The following is a 26802-nucleotide window of genomic DNA, read 5'->3' as shown; positions in this document are numbered from 1 at the left end:
TTAATTTCTGCTTTGTAAATCCCTGTCCTTAATGGGGGATAACAAGAGATTTAAGGGATAGAAAGACATCTTGCTGGTAGATTCAGGCAGAGTTGGGGTTTGGGCTAAAACCTCATTTTCTGTTAGCTTGCCTTTTATCCTAGTCCCAAAAAAATCTGACAAGGAAAAGAAAAGTGTTGAAAAAAATGACTGGAATGAGCACTATGTTAGATGAAGTGTTTTTATTTGTGCCTTTGTGAGTTGTTGCATGATCTAAACTTAATTTTCAAATGCTAATATTTGCAAGAGTTGCTGGTGGAAGTGTGTTGTCTTAATCCCTTGTATGTAATAATGTTAAAAAAGTACATGAGATTGGAAGGGAACAGTTCTGTCTGAACAGCAGAATTGCATAAAGACCTGAAGATTATCCACTTTTCATCCCTTTACTGGAGTCAGAGTCAGTTGTTGGTTTCCAGCCTAGTCTGACAGTGGCAGGAGAGAATGGGTAGTGGTAGGTTATTGCTTTTCCTATTACCTTTTAAATTTGCCATTCTGTGTCTGTAACCCTGCTGGGTTGCAAAGTGGCTTTATCTTGGCAACTGCATTGTTTGCTGTAAAGCAGATAAAAAGCTGTGTAATCTATGCCGTTGGCACTTGCAGGAGATTTTGAAAGTAGATGTGAAGTAGCTGCCAGAGGTCCCCCAGACAGCTTGTTCTTCCCTTCCCTGGCTGCAGCATTGAGAGGAGCAGGTGAGCACATGGTTCCTCATTCCTCTCAGTATTGATTATTGGTGGTGGCCAAGTGAAGGGCATGTGCAGGGATTTACTTTATTGATTGTAAAGGAGAGACAGTAATGTCAGTGCTCAAAGAAATGAAGTTTGTCATGGCTTCTTGCAGCTGACTGTTCCTTTTAAAGAGAATTTCATAGTATATGGGTAGTAATATTAAATATGATTGGGAAGGCCAGTGGTGGTGGTCGCTGAAGAACAAGGATTTTGGAGGGACTGACTGTGTAAAGGCTAAGTATTCAAGGGATAAAGCTCTTCTGTCTTGTATATGCATGTTTGTCACCCAGTTTTGTGATTACAAGTCAACAGTGTTGAAGAGAGAGGTTTTGGAAGACCACAGTTTACTCTCTTGATAATTCCTAGAAAGTGGGGCAGTAGAGAATACAGCTTTGTGAATGGTCTGATACATCTTGTCCTTCTCACTGTAACTGACAGAAAGGGTATGTTAAAATAGGATGAGAAGTACTCACTGGCCTCCTTCTTCTGGAGGCAGCAGTATCACACCTGAAACCTGTCATTACCTAATTTTAATTTCCAAGATCATGCAAGTTCGTTTCTTATTTCAGAAGTAATACTCCCCTCACTTCATTCTTCTGTAGGTATATTTAAATTAAAGTGTCTCTCTCTTTGAATTGATTCCTCCCTCAGTCATGCTGAGTGTGTCCTGTGTAGTTGGGCTTTTGATACCAATCTAGGGCTTTTGGTCCCCCTTGGAATGAGAGCATGGTAAAGAGAGGTTGTAGTCTCCATCCTTGGAGATGCTCAGCACCCAACTGTCCACACAGTCCTTAGCTTCAGAACTTTTCCCACCTGTGAGACTCTAAAGATATAAATGATAAATAAGCAAGATTAATGAAAATGTTGGAGACTAAGGTTCAAATTAGAGTAATACAGGTTTCTACTTTAGGTTAGGTTGTTTAGTCACATTTATCTATTAATGCTGTTGTGCAGGCTTTTCTGCAGTCACTTTATTTGGAGTTACAAGAGACTGGAGCACAGGCTGCTGCCTCTTCTTGTTTTCTTTCCTCCTGTTGGACCTCCTTGTGTCTTCTGCTGCAATCTCCCTTAGGTGATGTTCCCCTCACTACTGGAGTGAAGTGACAGAGTGGTGTTGCTAGGGCTGTCTCAATCCGTGTGCAATCCAACAGGCATCACTGAGTGACTGTCAGCAGCCTTATACTCTGGGTGAACAGGCAGAGAGCTGTGCAGACACTGCACCTCTGACGAGCCGAGGTCAGGGTACCCCGTGCTGCCTGTCGTCTTTGTACTGCATGCTTGCAGTTCTCAGATTTCTTCTCCCTTCCTCCCAGTACTGAAGTGCTGAAAATATTCTGCCTATGAAGATGCATTGCCAGCGAAAGACTGCAAAAGTGTGATGTGTGAAGAGATTTTTAATGATACTGTGATAAGCACATTTCAATGGTTTGAAAAATCATTATAGCAAGTATTTTGGCAGCCAACTGTTTTATGCAGGCCTCTGAAATGCTCCTGAGTATGAGTCTGAAATGCAATTAGTTAAATGAAAAAAGGGCACACAGAGGTGTAAGGCCACTTCTGTACTTTGTAATTAAGGAGAGGGGAGAAAAGGGAAAGAGAAGTTACCTGTGTGAAGAAGTTAGACAAAACCAAGGTAGAGTTCAGAGTTAGAAGAGGAAAAACAATCTTTGTCAAAGCCATTCTTTGAATTTCTAATTGAGGTCTTGCACTCCCTCTCTTGCATTCTAGTCCAAGCAGCAATGTCTGTTAAAATCTGAAAAGGCAGATGAAACTGAAAAACCCCGAAGAAAATCACAGAAGGTAAAGATTTTTTAGGAAATAATTAATTAACTTGTAACTCACAGTGGTTGCTTGTATTCGCCTGTGCCTTCTGTCCCACATTACCATTACCCTCCTCTTTAAATATTTCAGGAAATCTCTGCTAAGGAATTGTGCTAAATGGCTACAGCACAGGGAGATGGTATTATGAATAGAGATTAATTTCATGTTTCAGTCTTCAAACCAGTTTCTAGCTATGAGATATGGTAAGCTGTAGTGAGTTGGACCCCAGCCCTCCTATGCTGGCCTCTCATATTTTCTTCTGAAATGTTTGTGTAGTGTGAAAAGATGACAAGAACTGTTGGGACTCTTCACTGTACAGGAGAATAATCACTCCATTGATTTCCCTCTCACACCCCTGACTTATCCAGATACTTGAGAAGGTATTTACTTATGTGCTCAAAATTTGCCTTTTCTCAGTTCATCTGAGACCTGTTTTCCTCCTGGCTTGGCTGTATATGTAATATATGTAATTTGCACCTTTTGCTGTTGCACTTCAGGTAAACCTCTTACTGCTCTGCAGATTGTCACTTCCCATATTGTTTTTATAATTAGACTCAGTTTTTAGCTTCTACCTGCTCTTTACTGTCTTAAAATTATCAGTTGCTGAAGCTGATGGGCACAGAGGTAAATCCATTATTATCTTTAACCAGGGTATTGTATGAAACCAAGGTACACTGACTGGAAGTCTTATTCCTGAATTTGGTGGCTGTTAATTTCATCTTCCATCTGTTAGGTCTTGGGCATTAATCTAAGCTTTGGCCATATACTTCAAGTTTTTGAGAAATTTGTCCTTTATTTATCTTCAGTAAATGAATTGGAGGCCTCTCACTGTCTCCTTACTAGACATAAGCTGCTAAGTTAGATTTATTTACAAGTGTAAGCATTCAACTGTTTCATTACTTTTCTTCTCTCCTCTTACCTACTACCTTACTTCAATGTGTGAAGTCTCAGCAGGTCTGCATTCTGTATTCTGTTAACTTGTGTTAGCTCTTCAAAATAAATCCCTGTGCTTCAGCAGTCATGAGGACAGGAGGCCCACCAGATTGTTAGTTCATCTTGCAGTGAAGATGCTGTAGCAGATTGACTTGAAGTTTTATAAAATGAGATGTTAGCAAAAGCCAAAATGGGTGTTGTAAACATGGAAAAAGCTTTTTGTGTACTGAAATGACATTTAAATGAGCTTACTCTGGTTTTCTAAGTAGCATAGTGCAGTACTTATCCTGAAGTTGGAGTTCCTTATTTTACATTCCCTTTGAGCCATTCCCTGATAATAGATCAAACTGTCATTCCTAATGGACTCAAGAGCAATAAAATAAGGACAAAGTGTGACGTGTTGTAACAGTGTGAAACTGGAATCAGGTCTGTTACTGCAAGAGTCATAATGGCACATAGTTCATTCCTGCACACAGGCTGCATCGTCTCAGGATAATGATCTCTGCTATGAGACAAAGTGTTTCTGAGAGAGACTGCCAAAAATGAAGAGTATGAGTAAGACAGTGGGGTGTTTTTCCCCTGCAGAAAAGCACTGTGTTCTGTAGCCCTAAATGTCAAATTAAACAGTAATTTTCAAGTATAAATAAATTTTGAAATACGCAGTATCAACTGTGGAAAGCTGGAAACGTTGTAATAACACACTGGAAAAAATGAGATTTCTACTCCCTGTTGTGTTGGCTGTATAAATGATTTGGAAGAGCAGGTGAACAGTGAGGTAATGAAGTACCACTTTATTCAGGATACTTAAAGGCCAGCTCTAAAGAATTGCACAACACTCTTACAGTCCTGCTTAACTAAGCCACAAAATTGTAAATGAAGTTTGATGTAGATAAATGTGAGTGCACCCATGGGAATGGAAAACCTGAGAAAATTAGTTCTACTGTGCTAAGTTTGGGCCTGGCTCTTGTCCCTTTTATTTCCAGGATCATCTTCCCATGGGTCACTCTGGGAAGGCAGGAGCCTGATGCTCTGTAGGCCTAAGTAGTGCCCAGCAAATGGAGTGGCTGATGTCACTAGGGGAAGGGCAAAGGACATGGCTGTGCAGTGTGTGCCTAAGCTCATGTGTTTGAGCAGCTCTGGGTTACCAAGCAGCATAGTTAAACTAAAAGACTGTTCTGAATGCTGGGGTGTAAGCCATGAGGAAAATGGGAGAATTCAGAACATGAATCTGGGAGAAATCCATTGATTATCAAGTTTCTCAACTCCAGGTTTTTTATTCCTCTGTTTTTAAAAGTAGGAATTAATCCTAATCTACCAAAAAGCTTGGCTGTATTATGATGATGGTTCTTGTTTATATAAACGTAGCAAGATAGTAGATGTTTTTTGAAGTGTTAGAACACAAAAATAGGTCCTCGTCAAAAAAATCCAAACAAACCTCATCCAAACCCCAGCTATTCTCATACCATGAGAGCTATAAAGTCCTGCAGGTTGACATGCAATATTACAAATATTTTTTCATAAGAATATTCCAGTTGCAATCCTTATATTAAAGGGGAACAAATCATTGAGAACTTTCTTGGTGGAGCCTGTGAGGGTGAATGTTGCCTGGCTCTGTGGCAAACCTTGAAGGGCTGAGCTAATGCAATCTACCAGATGTTTGAGTTATTTTCCATTCTGTAAATGAGTAAGCCTTGCCTTTGGCCCAAGCCTTCACAAAAAGGAATTAAGGGAAGGAAAGAAACATAAATAGCAAAAAGGCAAAGGCAGATAATACAGCCTCCTCTTTAAATGCTACCTTGTCTGTGTATCATGGATAAACTTATCTTTATAGAACTCGTCAGTATTTGTTTGGAAGTAGTGTGTGTCTGTTACTGCTTCAGGAGAGGTTATTTGTTCTTTCTGGATGTGGTTTGAGTGTGTCCTTTTCTATTATTAATTAATTGTACCAGCCTGTTATTCAGAGAAACATACACATCCCTGTTCTGTCTTTGCCTCATAGATGCATTTATTCTGTGCTTGTGTTTTACCATTAGGGTTTTCCAATTATGTGCTTCTGAACACTGGAAGGAGAAGCCAAGACTATATTTCAAATACAGTATCTGAAATCTCATTTCTCAGGTAACCAGGTAGAGTTAAATGATGCGAATGGCAGACTTCATAGTGATGGAAAAATAAAATAGAATGCAGTGTGATTTTAGGTTCATTTTGAGTTCCAGAGGAGAGGGTTTTAAGCTGTTTCCATTAACATACACATATCTGAATATATATTTTGCTTTTTGACAGTTATTGTTTTCCCCGTGGAAAGATTTTTGCAATAAATACATCTTCAGTGTGCTTCTGACTTGTATTTTGCTGGAAAATGTAATAACTTTGTTCGGCTGAGTGAATTGTTAAGTATTTCATGCAATGAAGCTCTTCCACGCCCCTTGAAAAGTGATGCTTTATTCCTTGCTTATTGACCTGGTTCCTTGCACAGAGAAGCAGCCTTTCTGTGCTAAAATGTCTACAAGTTACAACGAACTCATTTTGAAGTTGCTGTATTTGAGTGTTGCTGGAGTTGTGATTTCACAATGTTCATCTCCTTATTGAGTCTGAAATTCCAAAGAGAAGAGCAAATTTGGAAGCAGTCCAACGTGCATCCAAAAATTTTCAGGGTGAAACTTGAGGTAAGAGGCACTGCTATGGAAACTAGATCAGTTCTTTTTTGCAGGATCTCTGCCAAGGCCCTTCATTTGTAGAGGAAGGCATAATATGTTTTATGTATGTTGTCTCAATATAAAAAAAATCACAGTCCCTCATATGAAAAAGATGGATATGCAATATTTTCTTTCCATTCTCTGGGATGTTGTGAACCTCAGAAAACCCATTCATCATTCTCTGCCTTGCATTTGCTGTGAGGAACAATGTTCTCTTCTTGCTTGCTGGATTAGCCCAAACAATTTTTACTTTTTTTTTCCTCTTGAAAACATAGCTTCATACATAGCTTCTAGCCAGGAAACATTCTGGGATTCCATTTGGAAGGTTTTAAGCTTGGGATGGATGGGGAATAGACAAACAAGTTAACTCACTTGACATCTGCTGCTAAAGTTGATGTACATAAATGTGTCAAAATTATTTTGGCTGCCTGCAGAAGAGGGAAATACTGTCATAAATTCAGTAGTGTTTTGTTTGTCCTGTCAGCCAGGGTTGCTGATTCAACTGATGGTTGCTGGTTAAGAGCGTGAATTTGGATTAATGGGTTTCCTGTGTATCTGCCCCTGACTATAAGCAGGGTAGATTCTGACAGTGATATCACCAAATATGAAGTATGAACATAGGACTTGAGTAATTCAGAAATCACTTTTTTTGTAAGACTGAGATTCTAGTAAGCAGGTGGGTCTTTTCCCCCAAAGGAGTTAAATCAGTTAAATTAAGTTTGATTGTAAAGCTTTAAATGTAGAATTTATCCTTCTGAGTTTGCATTTTCATTTAGTATTTACATATTCATTTTAGTGTTTACGTATCTTTAAATTATTAGGGCAGGAACATGGGTTTTGAGATCTTCAGATAATGAAAAAAGACTGAATACTGTGTTTCTTTAATGTATCCCACAGAACACAACCATTAAATAAGTTAGAGTTTGAACTTGGTAGCCTTAAAAGTGTGGTAACACTTTTAAGCCTTTGTGCAGTCGAGTCTCTTGGTTTTCAGATGTTTGCCACAGGCTTTCAGTAAGATTAGACCTGTACCAGATAATATCAGGGTAGGGCACTTGAGATGATGCACAGTTTGCCAAAGCACGTCTGATGGTACCTCAGGTAGAAAATAGTAAGAATGCAAGAGCAAAAATTAATATTACTAAAAATTAATGTGGTTAACTTTTAAGGTTTAATTAGGACATGCTGTGCTGAACTGGCATGAGGAGGTTTGAAAACTATTACATTATATGCATCTAGGGCAGCAGGGGAATAGATCTTTTAAACCCACGTTTCTCCTTTATGGATGATGTTGCAATTAACGCAGCAGTCTTTGAAGTTATCATTAGTCTAATCTTTAAACCAGAAGAAATGTGGAAGTTGTTCTGTGACAACATGATGGACAGTGATAAAACTTGAGAAACTGGAGTTAGAGCTTTCTGACTTACTTGCATCTGGATAAGGCAGGGATTCTTGGGTGCTTTGGGAAATTCCCAGCGGCAGTCTTAGACTTTGTTAATACACATTCAAGAAATTAAGCACAAAGGATTTTGTTTCTTGTGTGATAAATCCTACTTAGTACACATTAGTATCTTTATGTTCTTAATGCTAAGATAATATTAATCTTAGAAAAGCCTTTGTGTCATACAAATATAATATATAATACATTTGTACTTGCTTTTCACTTACATGCAGGATTTTCTACTCTTTATCAAGTTGCAGAGCAATTTGAGACTGCTTGATTCTGCAGAAAATGATTCAGTTGAAGTGCACTTAATTTAATCTCCTCTGTTTCACTGAGTATTTGATAAAAGATAATTGAAAATGCTTCAACTTGTGCTTAGAAAGTTGTAGTTAAATCAGACTTCGGTTTGCTCTTTTTTCCTGTACCATATTAAAGGTCGCTGGTTCTTATTTGTAATGTGAATTATGCAGGAAAGTAAGCCATTTATGGACTCAGTTCAGAACTGATGGTGCACTTGGTTAAATGTGCATCTAAAATGTATTTGTTGCATTAATCTCTGTCTTACAGCATGAACACTGAATTGGTAATATGAGGAAGGTATTGCTGGCTGCCAGGTGATTAATAATTGATTCAACATCTGATGAATTCTTGATTTTCCTAACAACTGTCTTTTAATTCATTTGTAGAAGTAACTCAGAGAGGTTGGGAGCAGCACATGAAAGGTTGGGATTGTTTTTGCTGCAAATTCAATAGACTGTAGTTTGCTGGGAGGCAAACTGGTGCTGGTTCTGACTTCACAGTTATCATCCCAGTCATTACCATCCTCTTGGCAGTAGAAAGAGTGAAAAAGGTAACTCTTGTATTACTTGCATGTCCACAATTTTTTTTGTTTTCCCTCAGGGCTTCTTTAGTGACTCTAATTCAGTGTAGGTTGTTCTGTGTTTTTTCCCCAGAAGCCAACACTAGAAATATTAAGCTACCTTCAACAGAGCAAATTTTCTTCCCTTTTGTTTGCTGCTGTTTTTGTTAGGAAGTAGTCTCACTCTTGACTAATAAAATAATGATAATTTTATTAAATATCTTCATTAAAGCTATTCAGGAAAACAGAACAGTCAAAGATTAACAAAGTTTGAAGGCGCTAGATAGGGGGAAGAAAAATTTTGTAAACAAATTGTGAGTGTAATTAAGTGTATCATTTTGTAGTTTAAATCTCTTTTTTTTTTTTTTGGCAGTGTAGGTGAAATATATTCTTCCCCCACATAGGAAAAAACCCCCAAAACAACAACAACAGCAAAACCATCCCACCAACAACTTTCTTTTCAGAGAGTCCAACAGATTATAGGTGGCCACTGATGGGTGATGAGTGGAATGCATGGAACTAGTTACGGTTGGAGTGCTGGCTGGGTTTTGGAGAGTAATGGCTACGCAGACACCCCCAGGTCACAGAATTTTGTTGCATTGCAATAAAAAGATGTAAATCAGACTTCAGTGTTCACAATGATACATTTTCAAAACCAAATTAGATGAAAATCACTTAGGCCTTTGCAGCTCCCATTGAGATTTTCTGTGTTAGGTGACAGGAATCAGTCCTCTTAAGTAAGTCTCATGCAATACAGTATAAGCATTGTGAAAAATACAACTTTGTTTTATAGTAATTTTGATGTTTTAGTATATGGGGAAGGGAGGAAGCAGAGTCAGAGAGGCAGATTTTGTAGGGTTTTTAGATGAATATTAGTAGAAAAATGTGAAGTTAATGGCAAAAGATAGGCTTTGCTCTGTATTAGAACTGGAACCTGATTAATAGACTGGGAACATTTTGGTCTCAAATAGTTTTTGGTTTGGTTTTTTTTTTCTCACATCTACTGCATAGTTTACAAGGAGCTAGTTTTAACAAGTATAAAAATGTAGTTTTGTGTATCTGGTCATAGCAAGCTCTGTAGGGGAGAAAAACTTTGTTTCAGTGCAGAGGTGGTTATTGATCTCTGTTGACTAATTATACATTTATTTATTGTTAAGCTATTTTCTTTTTATACTGGAATGCTTAATCTTTTCTGTGAAGTTCATACAATAGGTTAATAATGCAGCTCTTAAGCTGCATTTACAAGGAAGTTCTGTAGGTCATTCTGGAAAGCTGCAGTTAAGTCAGGAAAAGCAGATATTTCACTCTGCTTACTATCTGTTTTGTCACAAATATTAAAAAAGCTATTAAAAAGTGTGGAAGCAAGTTTAAATATTATTTTGGCTCTCCAGTCCTTAGGGTGGGGAGGAGACATGCATCTGTCCCTCAGAGAGCCCTTACCGGCATTGTCTGCCTGGGTTTAATTTGTTTGTAAGCATTTTTTTTGTGGAACAGGAAGGGCTTTTGCAAGACCCATCTTCTCCCTCAAGTTCTCTGGTGATAAAAGAAAACATTTCAGTACTTCAAGCTTGGAGCTGGCCACTGGCTGCCCGTAAAACGTGGGAGATTCCTGTGTTCTCCTCTCTGAGCAATATTACTTTGGGAGATAATGGTTTTGCTGGAGATAACTCTGAGCAGAGGCAAGGCTGGTGTAGTGATTTGGGTCCAGGTGAATGTAGCCTGTATTGAGGAGTTTCTTCTGGTATACCCTTTGGGTATAATGCATTATATAAAAGGTTTTGAGGATCCAGATTGTCTGGGGTACTCACAGCCCTGAGATGCATTTCTTTTTAACTATTCCCTCAAAAACATCTCATGTGGAATAGATGTTTTTGGTGTTTGTGTGCTTTTGGGGCTTTGTGCTTGTATTTGTATTGATCAAGAATTAGTATAGTTTAGAAGCCTTGGAGCCATTCAGTGTTGGCTAAATTTGATTCTTGAGGCTTTTGGGAGCATGTGGATTAGTATCCATTACTTTTTGAATTCAGATGGAATTTTGTGTGAAGTGGAGAGACTTTTAAGACACCCAAACTTCTACAAAACTAGTCCAATTTCTTAGGGCAGCACTGTCAGAAGTGACCACTTGTTCACATCAATGCAATGTAGTGTTACCTGTCAGTAACCTGGAAAAGCATTTTAACTTCTTCAGCTGTGTGCAACATGGATTGTTTTTGTGTGAAAAGGAAATACAGGTGAGGGTATCCTTTGGTACTTCTTTCTAGTTCTGTATAGCTTTTAGAGATAAAGTCTGTAATCTGTAGAGTTTTCACTTGTGTGCATGTAAACACAGACTGGTGAGTATTTAAGTTCATTTCAATTTCTGTAATCGTAATTCACTTCTTTATTATTAAACATGTAAGAGTGTGTAACAAGGCCATCAGCAGTCTGTCTTGATACCACCATGTGTGTATTATTTCCTTGATAGGTTGTCTGTTAAATACAAAACATATCAGAGATTTCTGTTTAGAATAATTGTGTGTAGATGAGTGTTATAAATACTTCATGTCTGTGTGCTGTCTCTGTCCTCCACACCAGTGCTAATTCTTTTGCTGCAAATGGTGCAGGGTAACAAGTTAGAAATCACATCAGGCAGTGTAATCACTGTAATTTTTGCAATTATTTTTAACGATGCAGAGCTGAATGTATTTGAAAAAACCCTCCACAAAAACCTCATGATATAGGCAATGTGTAAGGCACATTGCTCAGTTTGGGATACCTCTGCAGTTTGTAAAGGCTCTTCCTTTTTGTTATGCTGGTCCCCGGAGTAACTGTTGCCTTGGTCACAACATGTGAGACAAAAGGAAGTGGTACTGGCTGTGCAAATTGCCACTACCTTTCAGCTCGCTAAGGCATAGATTTTGACTCTGCCTTCCACAAGTTGAGCTTATGACACAGTGAGGCCCTGCCAGGGGTTTTGAATGTGTGCTGCATTAGAAATTTGCCTTTAAAACAGAATGCAAGAGGAGACAGCTCCAAACCCCTTAATATTCCTAAATTTCGAATGCCTTGGGAATTACCCATTTTTACCTTGATATTGTTACTCCATTGATTTTGGAGGCCAGCATTATCAGAGGTCTTGGAGATAGTTTTGTGTAGAAATCTGTGAGAAGTAATTTTATTGATCCTTGTTTCCCTAGGCTTTATTCAAACCATTGCATAAAATTGCAAAAGAGTTGAGCAAACAGGAGAAAGTCTTGTGTGTGTGGCTACGGATCTGTTTCGGGTAGTGTTGTGCACCTGATATATTTTTTGTTTCCCACTACTTGTTTAGGCTAAGAAGTATTCTTTTCCCTGAGCATCTCTGACCTTCCTGCAGCCTTTCTTGTAACAGTGGGAGATCTGCATGGAGCAAGAACAGTGAATTCTCTGTCCTTGTACTCCATCATTTGGTTCATGAAGTGTGCCTTTTATCTGCAGGTCTTTATTAGATGCTTAGTGCAAGCCCATTGCTCAGCATGAGAAGAGACCGTGTTCTTGGAAAGAGGCTGCTTTGATTTGCAAGTAGCAGGGACTACATCTTTGAATCTGTTTGAAGGAAACAGCCCCATGTTCCACTTAAGTCAGAACTGTTTTCCTTGGGTCAGGATGATGCACTGAAATGAAGTAATGCATGTAACAAAACAGAACAGTGCAGCGCTCTGAGTGCGAAAAGCCAAGCAGCACATCATGGATCGTAGATGCCAGATGGCTTTTTGGTGCTAGGTTGTGATTATGGCATGTTTCTCCAGGTCCTGCTTTCCTTCATTATAATAATATATAATAATGTAGCAGGTCAGCTATATTAGATCAGTAATGTTGATATAGTGATAAATGACACAGTTGAAGTTCTGTTTCTTGCTAAGGTAATTTAATAAAAAATCCTGATGCACCTTACAGGTAAGCTCATCTCTTGATAATGCGGTGAGTTAATGGATTTGGGAGATTAAGAAGCAGTGAAATTTGTAGGCTGTGTCTTATCATTTGCAATCCATTAGTGAATGGACCTATTTTTATATATCCATGATAAATACCATCTGAGGTTTCTCCTCTGGCTCATGGTCCTTACTTTCATGTATAAGCAGAGATCTGAGATACTTTTTAGAGCATTTGAATCCTATTTTCTGCTTTTGCTTTTTATGGTTCTTTATGTGAAAAATACCTTGATTTTATTTGTCAAAATATTCATTATTAATACTAATCTCTATTAATACTGCCATATTGCAGCAAAAACCTGCACAGTTGTCCCTCTGTTCTTGTCCCCCCTTAATCTTGTAGCCATACTTTGATCTCAGGCTAGAAAAAACTTGAGTTCAAGGAGGGGTAAAGGTTCTTACCTCTGGGAAGGTGCACTAATACTCTATTACTTCTTCCTAGAGGAAAAAAGTGTCCTCAGCTTGTCTCAAAAAGTTATCTGCTTAGTGTAAAAGAAGAATTTGGATTCCTTAGGACCCAAAAAAAAAATATGTGCAGTAGGGGAATGTTGACATCAAAATTCCTGCCCCTGCAATAGATGAGGCCATTTTTACTGGTTCTAGGGAATGAGTGAGTATCTAATGTGAAATTTGCCTTGATAGCCAAAGGCATGAGTTTAGTTTTCCTGATGCCTGCACAGCTTCCTAGGCTGCAGCATCACATTTCCTTTCTTGCTGTCTGATCCATGGCTTTTGAGTCATCTGTGGAAAAATATTTTGATCTTGGTCAAGGTAGGGGAAGATGGTGTTTTGACCTAAGGTCTCTCAGCCAGCACTTCACTGGAAAAGTGGTTGATTGAAATCTCTTTTGATCTTGGTTTGAAATAATAGTGACCTGTTCTGCATTAAAGGATTTGAGACCCGAGATGTGACCGAAAGTGCCCGATGTCACCTCACCATTCGCAAATGAGAGAGTCCCATTTTCTTGGTGTCTCTCTGGTAGCTGTGTTCCTTCTGTGACCTTTTTTTTTGTTGGGGGGAAGTGTGCTGGGAGTCCTGTTGTGCTGTGCTGGTCTTCATAGAGGCGTCACAGAGTCACCATGACCAACACACGATGGTGCACGACAGACCTGAGCACCCCAGTGCTGAGCTCGTTCTGTGTGTTCTTTATGTTTAGTTACTGGCAAAAAAATTATTGCTTTTACACAACAGATCTGAGAATAAAGCACAGGTGTCTGCTTCTCTCACTGCTTCATTAAGCTGTTTTTTTAAACTCCAGTGTTCTGCTTAAGAACAGGATGTTTCAGAGAGTATGAGCAAAATGGTAAATTTAGACAGATTTATTTTCATCTAACACTTATTAAACAGCAATTGAGATTTGAGGGAAGATATGGTTTACAAAAGATATAAAAGCATCTATAATAAATACAAGGAGGATTTGAGTTAAGTGTCCTTTTAGATACAGGACTAGAAGCTTTTACTGTGAGCTTTGAAACTTTCTGCCATGTGTACTGAGAAAAAAATAAGAAAAAATGTTTTAAAAAAAAGTGCCTGTCAAACCACATAATGTTCCAGTCAACAAAAACTTGCCTTTTAAAAATGTTAAATTTTTTTTTCTTACAAATCCTGCTTGCGTTACTTTTAAAATCAATATGACTTTTTCCAGAAACGCAGGTTAGTTGATGGAAATAAATGTGCGTTGATGATGAGTCCAAGGCAGATGCGGATGTTCCATGATACAAGTGCTGGTAGAGGCAAGCCATGAAAACCAAACAAAAATACCAGGGCTGATTCACAGCCACATTGCTGAGATTAATGTCAGTGTCACTGGGTTTGGTTTGGTAAGTTTTATTTAGACACTGTGAGCAGGCTGAACCCAGTTTCAAAGCTCAGTGTGATCTGTTAATTCTGGATTAGAAAGGGTATTTGTTTAATGGCATTACAGCATAGCACAGTGGTGAATGTGGTCCCTAATCTTGAGTATTGAGCTATGTGAACTCTAATAACATCACAGGGAAATTAGTTCTTTGAGCATGTGGAAAGAAGCACAAGTTGTATATGAAACGATTTATCAGAGTCCCATGGAAGAGTTTGAATTCTTTTCATCAGGAGAGAAAGGCGCCAGTGCTTACAGGGTCTGTGGAGGGCTGACTTTGCCTTCTGCTTATGCCCCTTCTGCAAACTGAAGGGTTGAATTCCTCTGTTAAATGTTCTAGTTTGAACTGTGGCACTAGTTTGGAGTGGTAAGCTGTATCTCTGATATCAGGCAAGAACAAAGAAATTTTACTAAGCCTTTGCTGAGTTCCAGGAGAAACTAGGCATTTCAGTGAGTATAGTGAAGACTGAGATGGGGATTTTTTTGTTCCTTTAAAATATGGCTCTGTGTAACATGAAGTGTGTGCCCCTAAATCCTAATGCAGACAAAGCCAAACTATGCTGTTAGAACTAGTTGGTATCCAGACATTAAACTGCATGGGGGAAAAAAATTACTAGTACTTCTTTATGTTGCTGTTTTTCCAGGTGTATGACCTGACCCCTAAATAAGAAGGGGCTGTTATTGGATCAATAATACATGTAGCCTAGTACAAATTAGTTTATTATATAATCAGGTGCAGGGTTTTTTAATGCATGTATATTTCCTCTCTATCGATTATGACTGAACAAGCAGAATTCAGTTTCAGTGATATTCTGAAATTGTTTTTCACACTAGTATGTGCAGAGCTTGGCCAGTTCCTTGTAGACCTTAAACCAGTGTGAGTCAGTATAGATTCACCATCCAGAAGTATGCTGATTTAAAACTTCTGTCAAGGGCTAGAATACTACTAAATAAGCAAAGCTCTTTGGAATTAAAAAAAATATCCCAAAATTCAAACAAAACCTGAAACAAACAAAACATCCACACATCAACTGCTATTTCCAACTTCTTCTTAAGGTCAATTTGGCTCCAGCTGCCCTTGGTCCTTACACATACTTATATTTGTAAGGCTTGTTCCTTAGACTTGTCTGACTGATTTATGAGGTGTTGGTGTATATCTGCTACTTACTGCATGTCTCATGATCAGCAGAATAATAAACTAGGTTAACATTTACAAGTCAGCATGTCTTTTTTATTTAGTTCATAGGGCATAGTTCAGACATTAACGTTTTAAATGTTTTTCCCACCCTGATATTTATTGTCTTACGTAAGGTGTTTGAGTTTGTTTGTTTCATCAAAACATAGCTTTTAAAAAAAATTGAAATAAAATAAAACTTTTGTGATTCAAAGATGCTACTTGCAAGTCCTTTGGTCAACATGGCAGTAAAGTACCTTGGTCTGTTAGCATCCCTGCCCCCTTGTCTTTGTCCTTGTCCTTAGGCTGCACATAAAGTTATCAATTGCTAGGTGCCAAATAGCCTTAAATTTGAAATGTGAAATGTATTTTTTTAAATGATTACTTAGTAATGCTAGTAGGAATTTTTCATTTCCTCTGCCCAGTGAACTTTCTTGTAGCAGCCGAGGATTCTTGTGCTGGTGTTTCTTGTTCCAGGAATCAACCTCTGCAGGCTGACATTTAAGCAGAGCAATTTCTGTAATGTGGCATTTAAGGAGTGTTAGGAAACAGAATTACTCCAAATAAAGGCTGCTTTACTTGCACTTAGTCATCTCTCCTTTTAGGAGTTCAGGGCCAAGCTGGATGGAGCTCTGAGCAACCTAGTGGAAGGTGACCCTGCCCATGGCACAGGGGTTGGAACTTGATGCTGTTCAAGGTCCTTTCCAACCCAAACCGTTCTATGAGTCTATGACTTGTTTGAACAAATTTGTCTGACAAGTGCCAGGCTATGTACAGTGTTCAATTTTTGGAAGCTAAATCTGGGTTGCCCTGGTAGAACAGCTTTGGAAAGGAAATGGTCTTTTCTTTCTGCCCTTTTGCATGTCACTAGAAACTTTTTAATTAGTCCTCAAAGCCAAGCTGATTTCTGACAGAATTTGGTAAAGGGTACCTCATTATGCTCAGAAGGCTGGAGAGGGAGTTCTGTTTTGTAGGTGAGGGTTTATTTGCAGTCTCTCTTTCAGCTACCTTTGCTATATAAGACTGAAATGTGGCAGTGTCAACTGACTTAAGTTGAGCAAAAAAATCAGAAGAAAACGGTGCCATAAATTTGTATTGATACCTGAAGGTTTTCCAGGTCCTAGAATTGATTGTTTGGGGTTTTTTCCCCCTGTAGACTGAAATAATTTCAAGTGCAATTACTTCCTAATTGCCTCAAATTAGGAACAATAGTGAAGCTTTACCATAGAAAAGAAATTATCCATCACTCAAGTGTTTTGAGGGATGGAGGACTGTGCCTGATTCCTTATCTTAAGTCTTGGAAGACCTTTGGTATTTTCCATTGTTATAGGGCTCTTTTTCCCCTGACTATTTTCTCCAAATGAATTGTTCTCATAAAGGAATTTAAACTCTGGGTAATTATTGTTCTCTGTTCCAAAAGCTAATAAAAACAAAGCTCAACAGTATTCAGTTCGAGGCCTATGGAAAAACTTGGGTGTAACAAAGTAGAAAAATAAACTTTTCTGATGAGGCCAGGAAGCTACGATCACATTTTCCAGTTTTTACTGTATGTGTTGGTCCTAACTGGGAATGTTTCCTATTGAAATGAATTTTTCCTCTCCACTTTATATTCTAGTTGATTTTTTATCCATGGACTGTGGATAAGAGTGGATTGTAAATGTCAAAGATACTTGCATATGATCTCAAACACAAGGAAAGAATACTCTTTTGCAATATTTTATAGGGATGTGTGTTGTTTTGTGCTCTTTAAGACTGATAGGATTTGTTTGTTTATTACAGTAGTTGGCCAAAAGATACTCTGGGAATGCTGCCAGTGTATAACCTTGTCCACTACAATTTGATATTTCATACAGACCCATTTCTTTGAATTAGGAGGCATTTCTTTCTTGCAGTTGTTTTAAAGTGTACCTCCTTCCCCTTTCCAGCCTGTGCCTCCTCCAAGGTTCTCAGGGTTCCTATGCTCTCTGATGTGTCTGTTGCCTGTAAATGTTCTGGAAAAGTTCTGATGTATTTTTTTCTCTGACTTTTTCTGAAAAACTGAAAACCAGTTTTATTGCTAATTGCTTGATAAGGACTGAAAATTAGAGTTAGATTTGGCTTGTTACAGAGATGTACATTTATCTATGCTGTTGATATCAATGCTACAATTTATTACAAAAGTGTTCAAGAGTGGGTGCGATGGGTGAGTCAATCAACTCACCAGTCAAGGGTCAAGCCACCAAGGGAATCTTGTGTGTTTATTCAGGCCTTGGTGGTTTTTATAACTATTCTTCATTTAAGCCCAGAGTAAGAATAATGGGCCACTGCTCTAACCTCTTGGAAGAACCTCTTTGTGTAAATTCTTCTTCGGAGTTTTAAAGTTTCCTGAGGTGAATATAAAGAAAATCAAATCCTAAAATAGTGAGTGTTTTTTTTCATGGTTTTTTTTAAGTGACTGAAGGTGACATAGCTACTTATGGTGGTTCTTTCCAAGTATAATTTGACCTGAATTTACGAGAAGATTGGTTTATGCTCTTTTAAAGAGTTGAAGAAAAGTGTTGCTATATACTTTTCTTATTGTTAGGTACTGTGTATTCTGGAGGAGGCCAGTAATGCCATGAAAAGGCCATGGCAGTTCCTGAAATGGTGGGAAGTGGTAGTACTCTAGCCTTTCATCCCATAAGAACCAGGCACCTGGCATCCACCCAAGGGCAGCCCATCATACCTCAGCTTGGTAATTAGACAGAAATGACAGGATTTCATCCCCCCTCTGTTGGTCCAAGTTAATGGTGACTTTTATTGTCCTTCCTTTCTGCTGTGCCACTGGTGCAAAAAGATCACTGTATGTTCATTAAAATGGCAGAGGCAGTTGAGAGATCATCCTGTCAAAAACTTTTCCATGTGGTTGAGATGTACTGGCATAGCTGGTGGCACAGTGTGCCAGTCAGTCCCAGCTCCACAGCTGGTCAGAGGCAGTGCCCTCCTGTGAAAGTAACAAGGTGCACAGGGGTGAGACTTCATCCCTCCCTTGTGAGTTTGAGGCTCAAATCCTGTAAAGGTGTTGTGCTTCCTAAGGTGTCATGGAGTTATTCTGCATGAGGATTGCTTGAAGTGTGCTGGAATGGGTTGTCTTAGAGTGGGACATTTCACTGGAGGAGTGAAGCCTACTGATGAGAACGCCACAGCCTTAGTGTCTGGAAACAACATGGCAGCGTGTTGGGATCAGGACATGGTTGTCACAGCGCTTCCTTTTACAAACACTGTCCTGTCACAGCTTTTGTCCAAAGTTAGGCACGCTTCTGTGAGGCGATTCTGTCTTTGCTGTTATGTTCCCCAGTTATGACTGAAGTGTCAGAATATATTAAAAATATTCATTGGAACTGGCGTATTTGATGAAGCCTTTGTTACCTTTTAAAGTTTTTATAGTTTGAGCTTTTGTTCACCAAAAAATAATGCTAGCATGGCTCATCTCAGTCTTGTGAGAAGCGGTTTCCTTGCCAACCTGTAGTACCTTCTGTTTTTTCTAGGCCACAGGTGTTATTGCCTCATGTCAAATGGCCTGTTTTCTGTGTTGTCAGCTGAAATATCTGTGAAAGGAACTCCTCTCTCTTTTCTCTAAATTTGGTGTATGTGGGCTTTGTTGAGGTGTGACTCTCTTGTCTGCTCCCAATTCGGTTCACATACAGGTGCTGTTACTCAAAGGTGTCTTCATGTAACATTCTTTTTGATGGACTCTTTCTTTCTTTTTGCAGTATTGACTGGCTAGCCCAGTGAAAACCTCAGCTTTCTGTGAAGCCAAGTGTCTTGCTCATGAGTGATGTTAATTTTGTTATGTCTTTTAGCAAATACGGTTGTGAGCTCTTCTGATTACACTGCAAGAACTTGTTGGCAACGAAGAAAAATTCATGCTAAATTTCTGTAGGAATCCTCATAGCTGCTTCTTATTTTATACTGTAGATTTATTTTCCAGATTCTAATTTCCAACACTTTCACCATCTGGTGAGCAGATTTAGTAAAAACAGTCCTTAAATACGTCATGTCTTAAAATAGCAGGTGAAAGCTTGATCTTTTAGAGAGAGATTGCCAATTTCAGTGCCTACTCTAATGACAGTAGCTAATGTAAAATGAAACCTTATAGTTTTTGTTAGGAAACATCAGAACATGTGTTCCACTTTTAGCTCCACTGAGATGATTTTGGTTTGGCTCTTTTGCTGTCATAAATAGCTGGATTTTTTTTTTTATCAGGTGTAGACATATTTCCCTGGCAAGTACACAAAAAAAAACTAATAAGAACTTGCATATGGTATGAATGCTATAGTACAAAATTTTATATTGAAAAGAAATTTTGTCTTCTGAATAATTCAACTTTCTGTATGCTACTCCTAAAAAAATACTGGCTAAGGAAGTAATATGCAGGTTAACAAAGAGATCACCGTGATTCAGTGTGTTGGAATCATTGAATCTGTCTCCAGAAAACTTGTGTATGGAGATGAAAGCATTATCCATGTGGTGCCTGAGGAAATCTATTGAGAGGGGACGTTTGTCACATGAGAATTCCATGTCTTGCATGGCTGAACATCTTTGGCAGTTCCCTTTCCTTTTTCCACTGCTTTGGTGAGCCCTGCACTGCCTGGGGGTTTCACTCTGTTCCCCTTTAGCAGCTGTGGATAATGGTGACTCATCTTCTTGTTTCAGTCTGTCACCTGAATTAAGTAGGGTTCTTGAAAAAAAAAAAAGTTATCGTTCCCTCCCCTTAGGTTCATAGAAACCATGTAAACCAGAAGTTCATAGGCAACTGTACAGGAATTAGGTAATGTTAAATTCATGTCTTTAGGTTGAAAAGTTGATCTTCGGCTGTGTCTTTGTGTTGCTGCATAGGTTCTGTCAGACCCAATATGGTGCAGAAATGCAGAATTCCGATTAAATAGTAAAAACTCCAGTATGGGTGTTATTGGTCAGCAGTAATGCTCTGGGTTATGCTATATGTTCAAACACATTATAAAATGGGTTAAATTTTCAAAGTCAGATTGCAAAACCTGTTAGTTAACTATTAAAAATGTTCCTGTCTTTAAAAAATAGAGTTTTGTTGGCATTTCAGAGATGATTTTTATCATAGTTTTAGGAAAATTTTGTGCATACTGAGTCTGAAGGCTATGAAGAAGTAGATGTAAAAACCCCAGAGCTGCAGAGTGACCTTTTAAGTTTTTTGCACCTGTGGCATAGTGTCAGTGTGTTTAACTTGTGCTCTCTGCATGGCTGTAGAGCAAATGTTTCTCAAAATGGAGAATTGCAAATTTCCGTCAGACAAATGCAGTGCGTTGGGTTATTGAGATGTTAGCAGATGTTATTGGTGTGTTTTCCTTACAAGTAAAAAAGCAAGCATACATGTGTCATAAAGGTATGGTGTGCTATAGTTATGGTCAGCCATGCAGCATAAGTTGCATAAAATTATAGGACAAGTATTACAGGGGGAGATAATTTGGGAACTTGAATGTTGATGAAAGAGAGTTTTTTTTATGGGCAGCCTCCTCTGAGAGTATTAATTTAGTGTACAGCTTCATTTTAAAATGAATAATATATAAACAAAATAATGCTTGCTTTGCCACATGCTTGTATTTTATTTATGCGAGCACACATGGTCCACTCTAATTAAGCAGAGCTCTTTATGGTTTATTTATTTGTTCCAGAGAGGCTGCTTAATATTTGAGAGAAACAGTAATGAGTTCTGACCTTTGCAGTGGCTGTGTTAGCGATGAGATGGATTTTGCAGGAGCCTGCAAGAACAGTAAAAGAACAGGTTGATCTTTTCCTCCATTTGCTGGAACATGCTCAAGAGACCTGAAAGCACAAGTGGAAAATCCCCATTATTAAATGGTTAAAGAGAATTTTCTTGTGCTTTAGGATCTCAGGAGACTGTTACTGACAGGCTGAGGTCAAGGATTTTAAACTTTGTTTCTTTGCATTTGGTTGTGGTCCATGTTTTATGACCAAACCACCAGGGTAGTGTTTTGCTTAGCCAATAGTTGTTTGTTTTTTATGCTAGTATAAAGAAAGTAATGTAAATGAGATGGACACCAGTCCAGGTTTTAAGTTTTATAGCATATGATTAGGCATGCATGAGTCTCGTGTGGTGGTCTTGTAGCGAGATTTGTCTCTAAACTTCTAAAATTATGTCTTATATATAGATGCACATTTTATTGCCTCTCCGTTTTTATGGCCTTTGCTTAAATACAGGTTCCTGCCTGTTTTTACAAAAACATCCCCTGGGGCTGTGCTGTGGCGAGGAGCTCAATACTGACAGCTCAGTACCCCACTCCTTCCTCTTCCTGCCTTTCCCTGGTGGCCTCCTCTCCCAGTTCTGTGCTCTTCCTCATTGTGTATTGTGTGCACAGTTGGTGTCTGATGAAATTCTAGGGTTTATTTCTGATAAGAGTCGAATTTATTGCATTTGTTATTTACTTATATATACTAATACGATAGGTTTAAAAAAGCAGAAAAAGAAAAAAAAGAATGGAGAAACAGATAGATAGTTGTGTATTCATATGGTAACATTGCTCTCTATAAAGCAATGGAAGTTAAATGCTTGTTGTATTTATAAAAGGATTTTGGTTCATACCGGCATTTGCGGGTGTTATTAGTAAAAATGATGTTTAACTGACTTCTGCACGAGTGTGACCATTTCTTACTTTGTTCTTCTGTGGAAGCTCTGTGTATGTTGTACATTCAAAGTTAATCATTCAAAGTTAATATTCTCATAATGGAAGATGCAATTTATGGTCTATTCAGTCACTCATGTTTTTGCTAATTAATCATGAATCATCTGCTTTTGGAAGAGTATCTTTTTTCTTTAATTAGGTATGGGTACATCTTTGTTAGAGCTCTGCCTGCAGAACTCTTACAGTCCTGCAGCTTATGTCATTTTTTTCTATATCAGTAGGTTTTATGTCATAGCTTCTGTTTGCTATTGTCATTGCATCTGTGTTTTGCTCTGTCTTTATAAATGTAAAAATCTCCTATCAGCATGCAAGCATATACGGTAGTTACCTCAAAGTACCGGTGCACTGCATAGGTTTGTGCATTATCATGCCTTTGAGGAGGAGCAGTGGCTGCTGTCTTGCTAAGGAATGCAAGCTAATGGCATGTGCTTCTTCCAGCCATAGTGATTGCACATATGTACCAACTTTTCCCCTTCCTCCTTTCTCCATGCTGGAAATGCAGGATCATTAGGACTAGGTAGTCTTCCAGGGTTTTGTTTTTGTAAAAGGAGGATCGAGGCTTGGAGAACTACTGAGCTATCACTCACCTTCTGTTTTTTAGAAAAGATATTATTTTTCTGTGTTATATAATAAATTGTTTATTTCATAAATTTTCATCTTTTCCCCCCTTTTCCCCATGTTTAAGTCTGAGAGCAGTCAGGCTTCAGTGTATTTCAGACACCCACATTCATAAGTCCCCTCCAGACTATTTCAGTGAATGAACTGCTGAAGCAACAATAAGGAATGAAAACAAGATTGAGGTGGGGGGAAAGGCATTTTCTAAAGCTGTCTTTGTCAAAAATATGAGTGGAAAATAACTGTAAAGTGATGTTTTTTTTATTTTCTGCTCTGTTACTTTTGGTAGTGTAAGAGAAGAGTGTTGGGTTTGAACTTTAAATAGTGAGTGAGAGTTAGGGGTTTTTGCAGTCCACTGCTGGTGCAATTAGAGGAAAATTGAAGCTCATGGATATATTGATCTGCTGTGTTAGGGTCTCATGTCTTGGGTGGGGTGAGGCTGCCAGTAAGATATTCCACAGGGGACAAGACCCTTTGGCAGGGACAGGTTTACACTGCAGATGTGACCAGCTGAAACCAGCCCTGTGGCTACCTCCTGTTCCTGCTTGGAGCTCTGGAACAACCTGACCTTCTTGCATCTGTGGCGGGGATCAGGATAATTACCCTGTGGCTGGTGAGGCAGGTGCTGCCTAATGCCACTCCAACTGAACTGGGAGGGGAAGGGGGTTAAGCTGGGATCATGTTCCAGCCTCATCCTGGCAACTGACAGCATCACCTCTGAGCCTTCTTGCTCCAGCTGGCCCCAGGAGAGCAGGAACATACAAGTTTATGCTTCTGACCTTACTTGAGGACAGGATGCAGGTTGCAGCCATGTTGCCAGGACAAGCTTTCTATTTGTCCAGTTATTTCCATGTTCAGTCTGATGCATCCTCTGCCCTGTCCATGCTGGAATGGTCTCTTCAGCACTGATGGGTTTCAGATGTATCTTGTGCAGCAAGCTATCACTTATACAGGGAAAACATCTTACATCCCTCTACCCAAAGTCATTAGAGAGAGCTCTGTCTTAGTTTTGGAATTTTAATTGGAGTTTATCTATGCATGTCCACACACAGATATTAAATATTGCACTTGTTTATGCATTTTATGCCGTTAGTGAAAGGGATGGCAATGTTCTCTATTTCTACCAGAGCAGTTTCAACTCTGTTCCCTCCTTTCCCTAGTATTCCCATGCCTTTTGGGGGATTTACTTGAATGTATCTACCTGTAATTATGGCCGAAATATACTCCTCTCAATTTTTTATAAGCATGAATTATTTCTTGCATGTGTTAATAATATATCTTGTAGAATACATGCACTTTAATGGTATCTTTGCGGGTCTATGTACAATTTGAACCACAAATTGTAAGAGGGAGTAGAAAATCTTTGGTAGCATTGTTCTGCAGCAGAAATGTGTTTTGAAATGTGTCAGTAATAGAAGCTTTTCTGTAAAGAGTGACCATATATTTTTTGTCTTTTTTTTCATGTAGCTGTCCCATTTCCTCCAAGTCACCGTCTCACAGCTAAGGAAGTGTTTGATAATGATGGGAAACCTCGTGTGGATATCTTAAAGGCACACCTTATGAAAGAAGGGAGACTGGAAGAGAGCGTCGCTTTGAGAATAATAACAGAGGGAGCTTCGATTCTCCGCCAGGAAAAGAATTTGCTGGACATAGATGCACCTGTCACAGGTTAGTGTGGAGTTATGGTGATGGAGAGGAATGGTTGCTGGCTGGGACATGTTTGGTGATGCATTAGTGTATGTGGCTTCCTAAGGCACTGAAAGGCAGCTTGAAAATCAGTTGTTCTCTCCCATACTTGCTCCACTCTGTCTGCTACCACTGGATAATGGAGGCCATCAAGCAGCTTGTAATTTAAAGGAAAGGATTGCATCTGCTGAGACCTGTCTGTTTCTAAGGCAGGCAATGTTTTTAGTCTTTAGGAGAAAATTACAACTACTTTCTGAAACGTGGCAAGTTACCTGGCCTTTTGCACCAGGTATTAATTCTGTAATTGTACAGATGTTATTTATCATAGTAGTACTGTTCAGACAGCATTGGGCTCTGGATGTCATGAAGTTCAACAAGGCCAAGTGTAAGAACCTGCACATGGCTTGAGGCAATCCCAAGCACCAATAAAGGCTGGGCAGAAAATGGACTGAGAGCAGAGGTGATAAGAAAGACTTAGAAATGTTGGTGGATGAGCAACTCAGCATGTCTTGGCAATGTGTACTTGCAGCCCAGAAAGCCAGCTGTGGTCAGGGCTGCATCAAAAGCAGCGTGGGCAGCAGAGCAAGGGAGAGGGGATTCTCTTCCAGCCCCTCTGCAGTGGTGAGGAGACTCCACCTGGACTGCTGCATCCAGTCTGGGGCTCCTGACATAAGGAGCCCATGAACCTGTTGGCACAAGTCTAGAGGAGGTCCATGAAGATGGTCAGGGTCCTGGAGCACTTCTCCTCTGCACAGAGGCTGAGAGGTCTGGGACTCTTCAGCCTGGAGAAGAAAAGGCCTCAGTGAGACCATTTAGCACCTTCCAGTGCCTGAAGGGGGCCTACAGAAAAGAGGGAATTCTTACAAAAGTACATAGTGACAGGGCAAGGGGGAATGTCCTCAAAATGATAGATGGTGGGTTTAGATGAGATATTAGCAAGAATTTTTTTACTATGAGGGTGGTGAGGCACAGGCCCAGAGAAGTTGTGGATGCTCCGTCCCTGGAAGTGTTCAAGGCCAGGCTGGATGGGGCTTTGAGCAATGTGGTCCAAGTGGGACTTACCCAGCCTGTGATGGAGGGGTTGAAACTGGATGATATTTAAGGTCTCTTCCAACCCAAACTATTCTGTGATTCTGTGAGGGAATTATGGTGTCAAATTTAGTGGAAATATTAATTAGATGTTAAGGAAAATAAGAAGTGCAGAAAAAAAATTAGCAGTTTGTGTTGCCTGGGGGATTAATGAATTGTGCCGGTTGCAGAGCCCATCCTGCCCTTGACTGTCAAACACTACCACCCACTCATTAATCCTCAGGAAATGCCTTATTTTTGAATTTCCTTCTCTAATTGTCTCCTGCCTCTGCCTGCATTCTGAATGCATGAATGCATTTGCTTGCTCTAATGGTGTCCTCCCATATTTTGTTGTTGCTACTAGATATGAATGCATTTTTGACAACTAATTGATCTGTGGCATAGAAAGTTAGCTGGGGGGAAAAAAGATAGCTAATTCCAGCCAGTTTAAACTGTGAAGCCAAAGTATAAAACCTGGTTTAAGAAGTCAGGTGCTTTCATCACTTTTGCTTCTCGAGTGCCCTGAAAAAAGTACAAGAAATAGTGATTTACTGCAGCGGTAGGGTTACCAGTTTTTATTGGCAGTACTGGTAGCAGTCACCAAACACTACATAGAAATAACAAACCCTTCATTATCAGGAAACCTTCTCTGAAGCTGAATGTAGTGTCTGGACTAGAATGATGCACAGTTTATTAAAGCTTGTAATTTTAAAAATGACATCCAACTAGAGGATTGTAGCTTGACCTGGAGAGGTAATGTGTATCATTTTTTATGTAATAATTAGGTTGTCATGCTGCTGTACAGTTCTGATGGAGAAGATGTCAATCGTGTTGCAGCTCACGGATGAATAAAGAAAACAGAATGAATAAAAGGATCCTTAGTTGACTGAAAATAAAATTCTGCAGATATATTTTTTTTTTGACACTTTAGAATAAATCAAAGAAGTTGTAGAGGTGCAGTACCCTTGTCTGTAACTGAGTGTCAGACACACAGAAAATTCTATCTTTGTATGGTTTTTTTGGGGGTGTCATTTTTACTTTTTTTTTTTTTTTTTTAATCCATTGAGAGATGTAGACTGTAGGAGGACAGCTCTGGTGTGTTGTGTCCCAGCTGATCTCCATAAGCCTGTGTTTAATGTTCTCTCCCTCTCTCTTTAATTTTTCTCTTCAAATTTCTTCTTAAATGCATTTGAAGGTGTTGGAATTGTTCTGAATTATATTTGGGGATTAATCTTCTGAAG

The 26802-nt window shown here is 39.1% G+C and overlaps 1 protein-coding gene across 2 annotated transcripts in view; it reads left to right on the top strand.

The window, feature by feature from the left end:
* The window catches only part of PPP3CA (protein phosphatase 3 catalytic subunit alpha), a 170684-nt gene that overhangs the window by 46275 nt on the left and 97607 nt on the right, over window positions 1-26802 (top strand). For both annotated transcript variants that reach the window (XM_054292703.1, XM_054292706.1), the window contains exon 2: window positions 24275-24475. In XM_054292703.1, the coding sequence (XP_054148678.1) occupies window positions 24275-24475 (201 nt within the window). The remainder of the gene's footprint in view (window positions 1-24274; window positions 24476-26802) is intronic.

Source organism: Melozone crissalis, unplaced genomic scaffold, assembly GCF_028551555.1.
Source record: "Melozone crissalis strain CALT ecotype California unplaced genomic scaffold, PUWL_Pcris_2 ptg000006l_1, whole genome shotgun sequence".
NCBI lineage: Eukaryota > Metazoa > Chordata > Aves > Passeriformes > Passerellidae > Melozone > Melozone crissalis.
The sequence above is the reverse complement of the archived record's forward strand: the minus strand, read 5'-3'. Positions and strand labels throughout refer to the sequence as shown.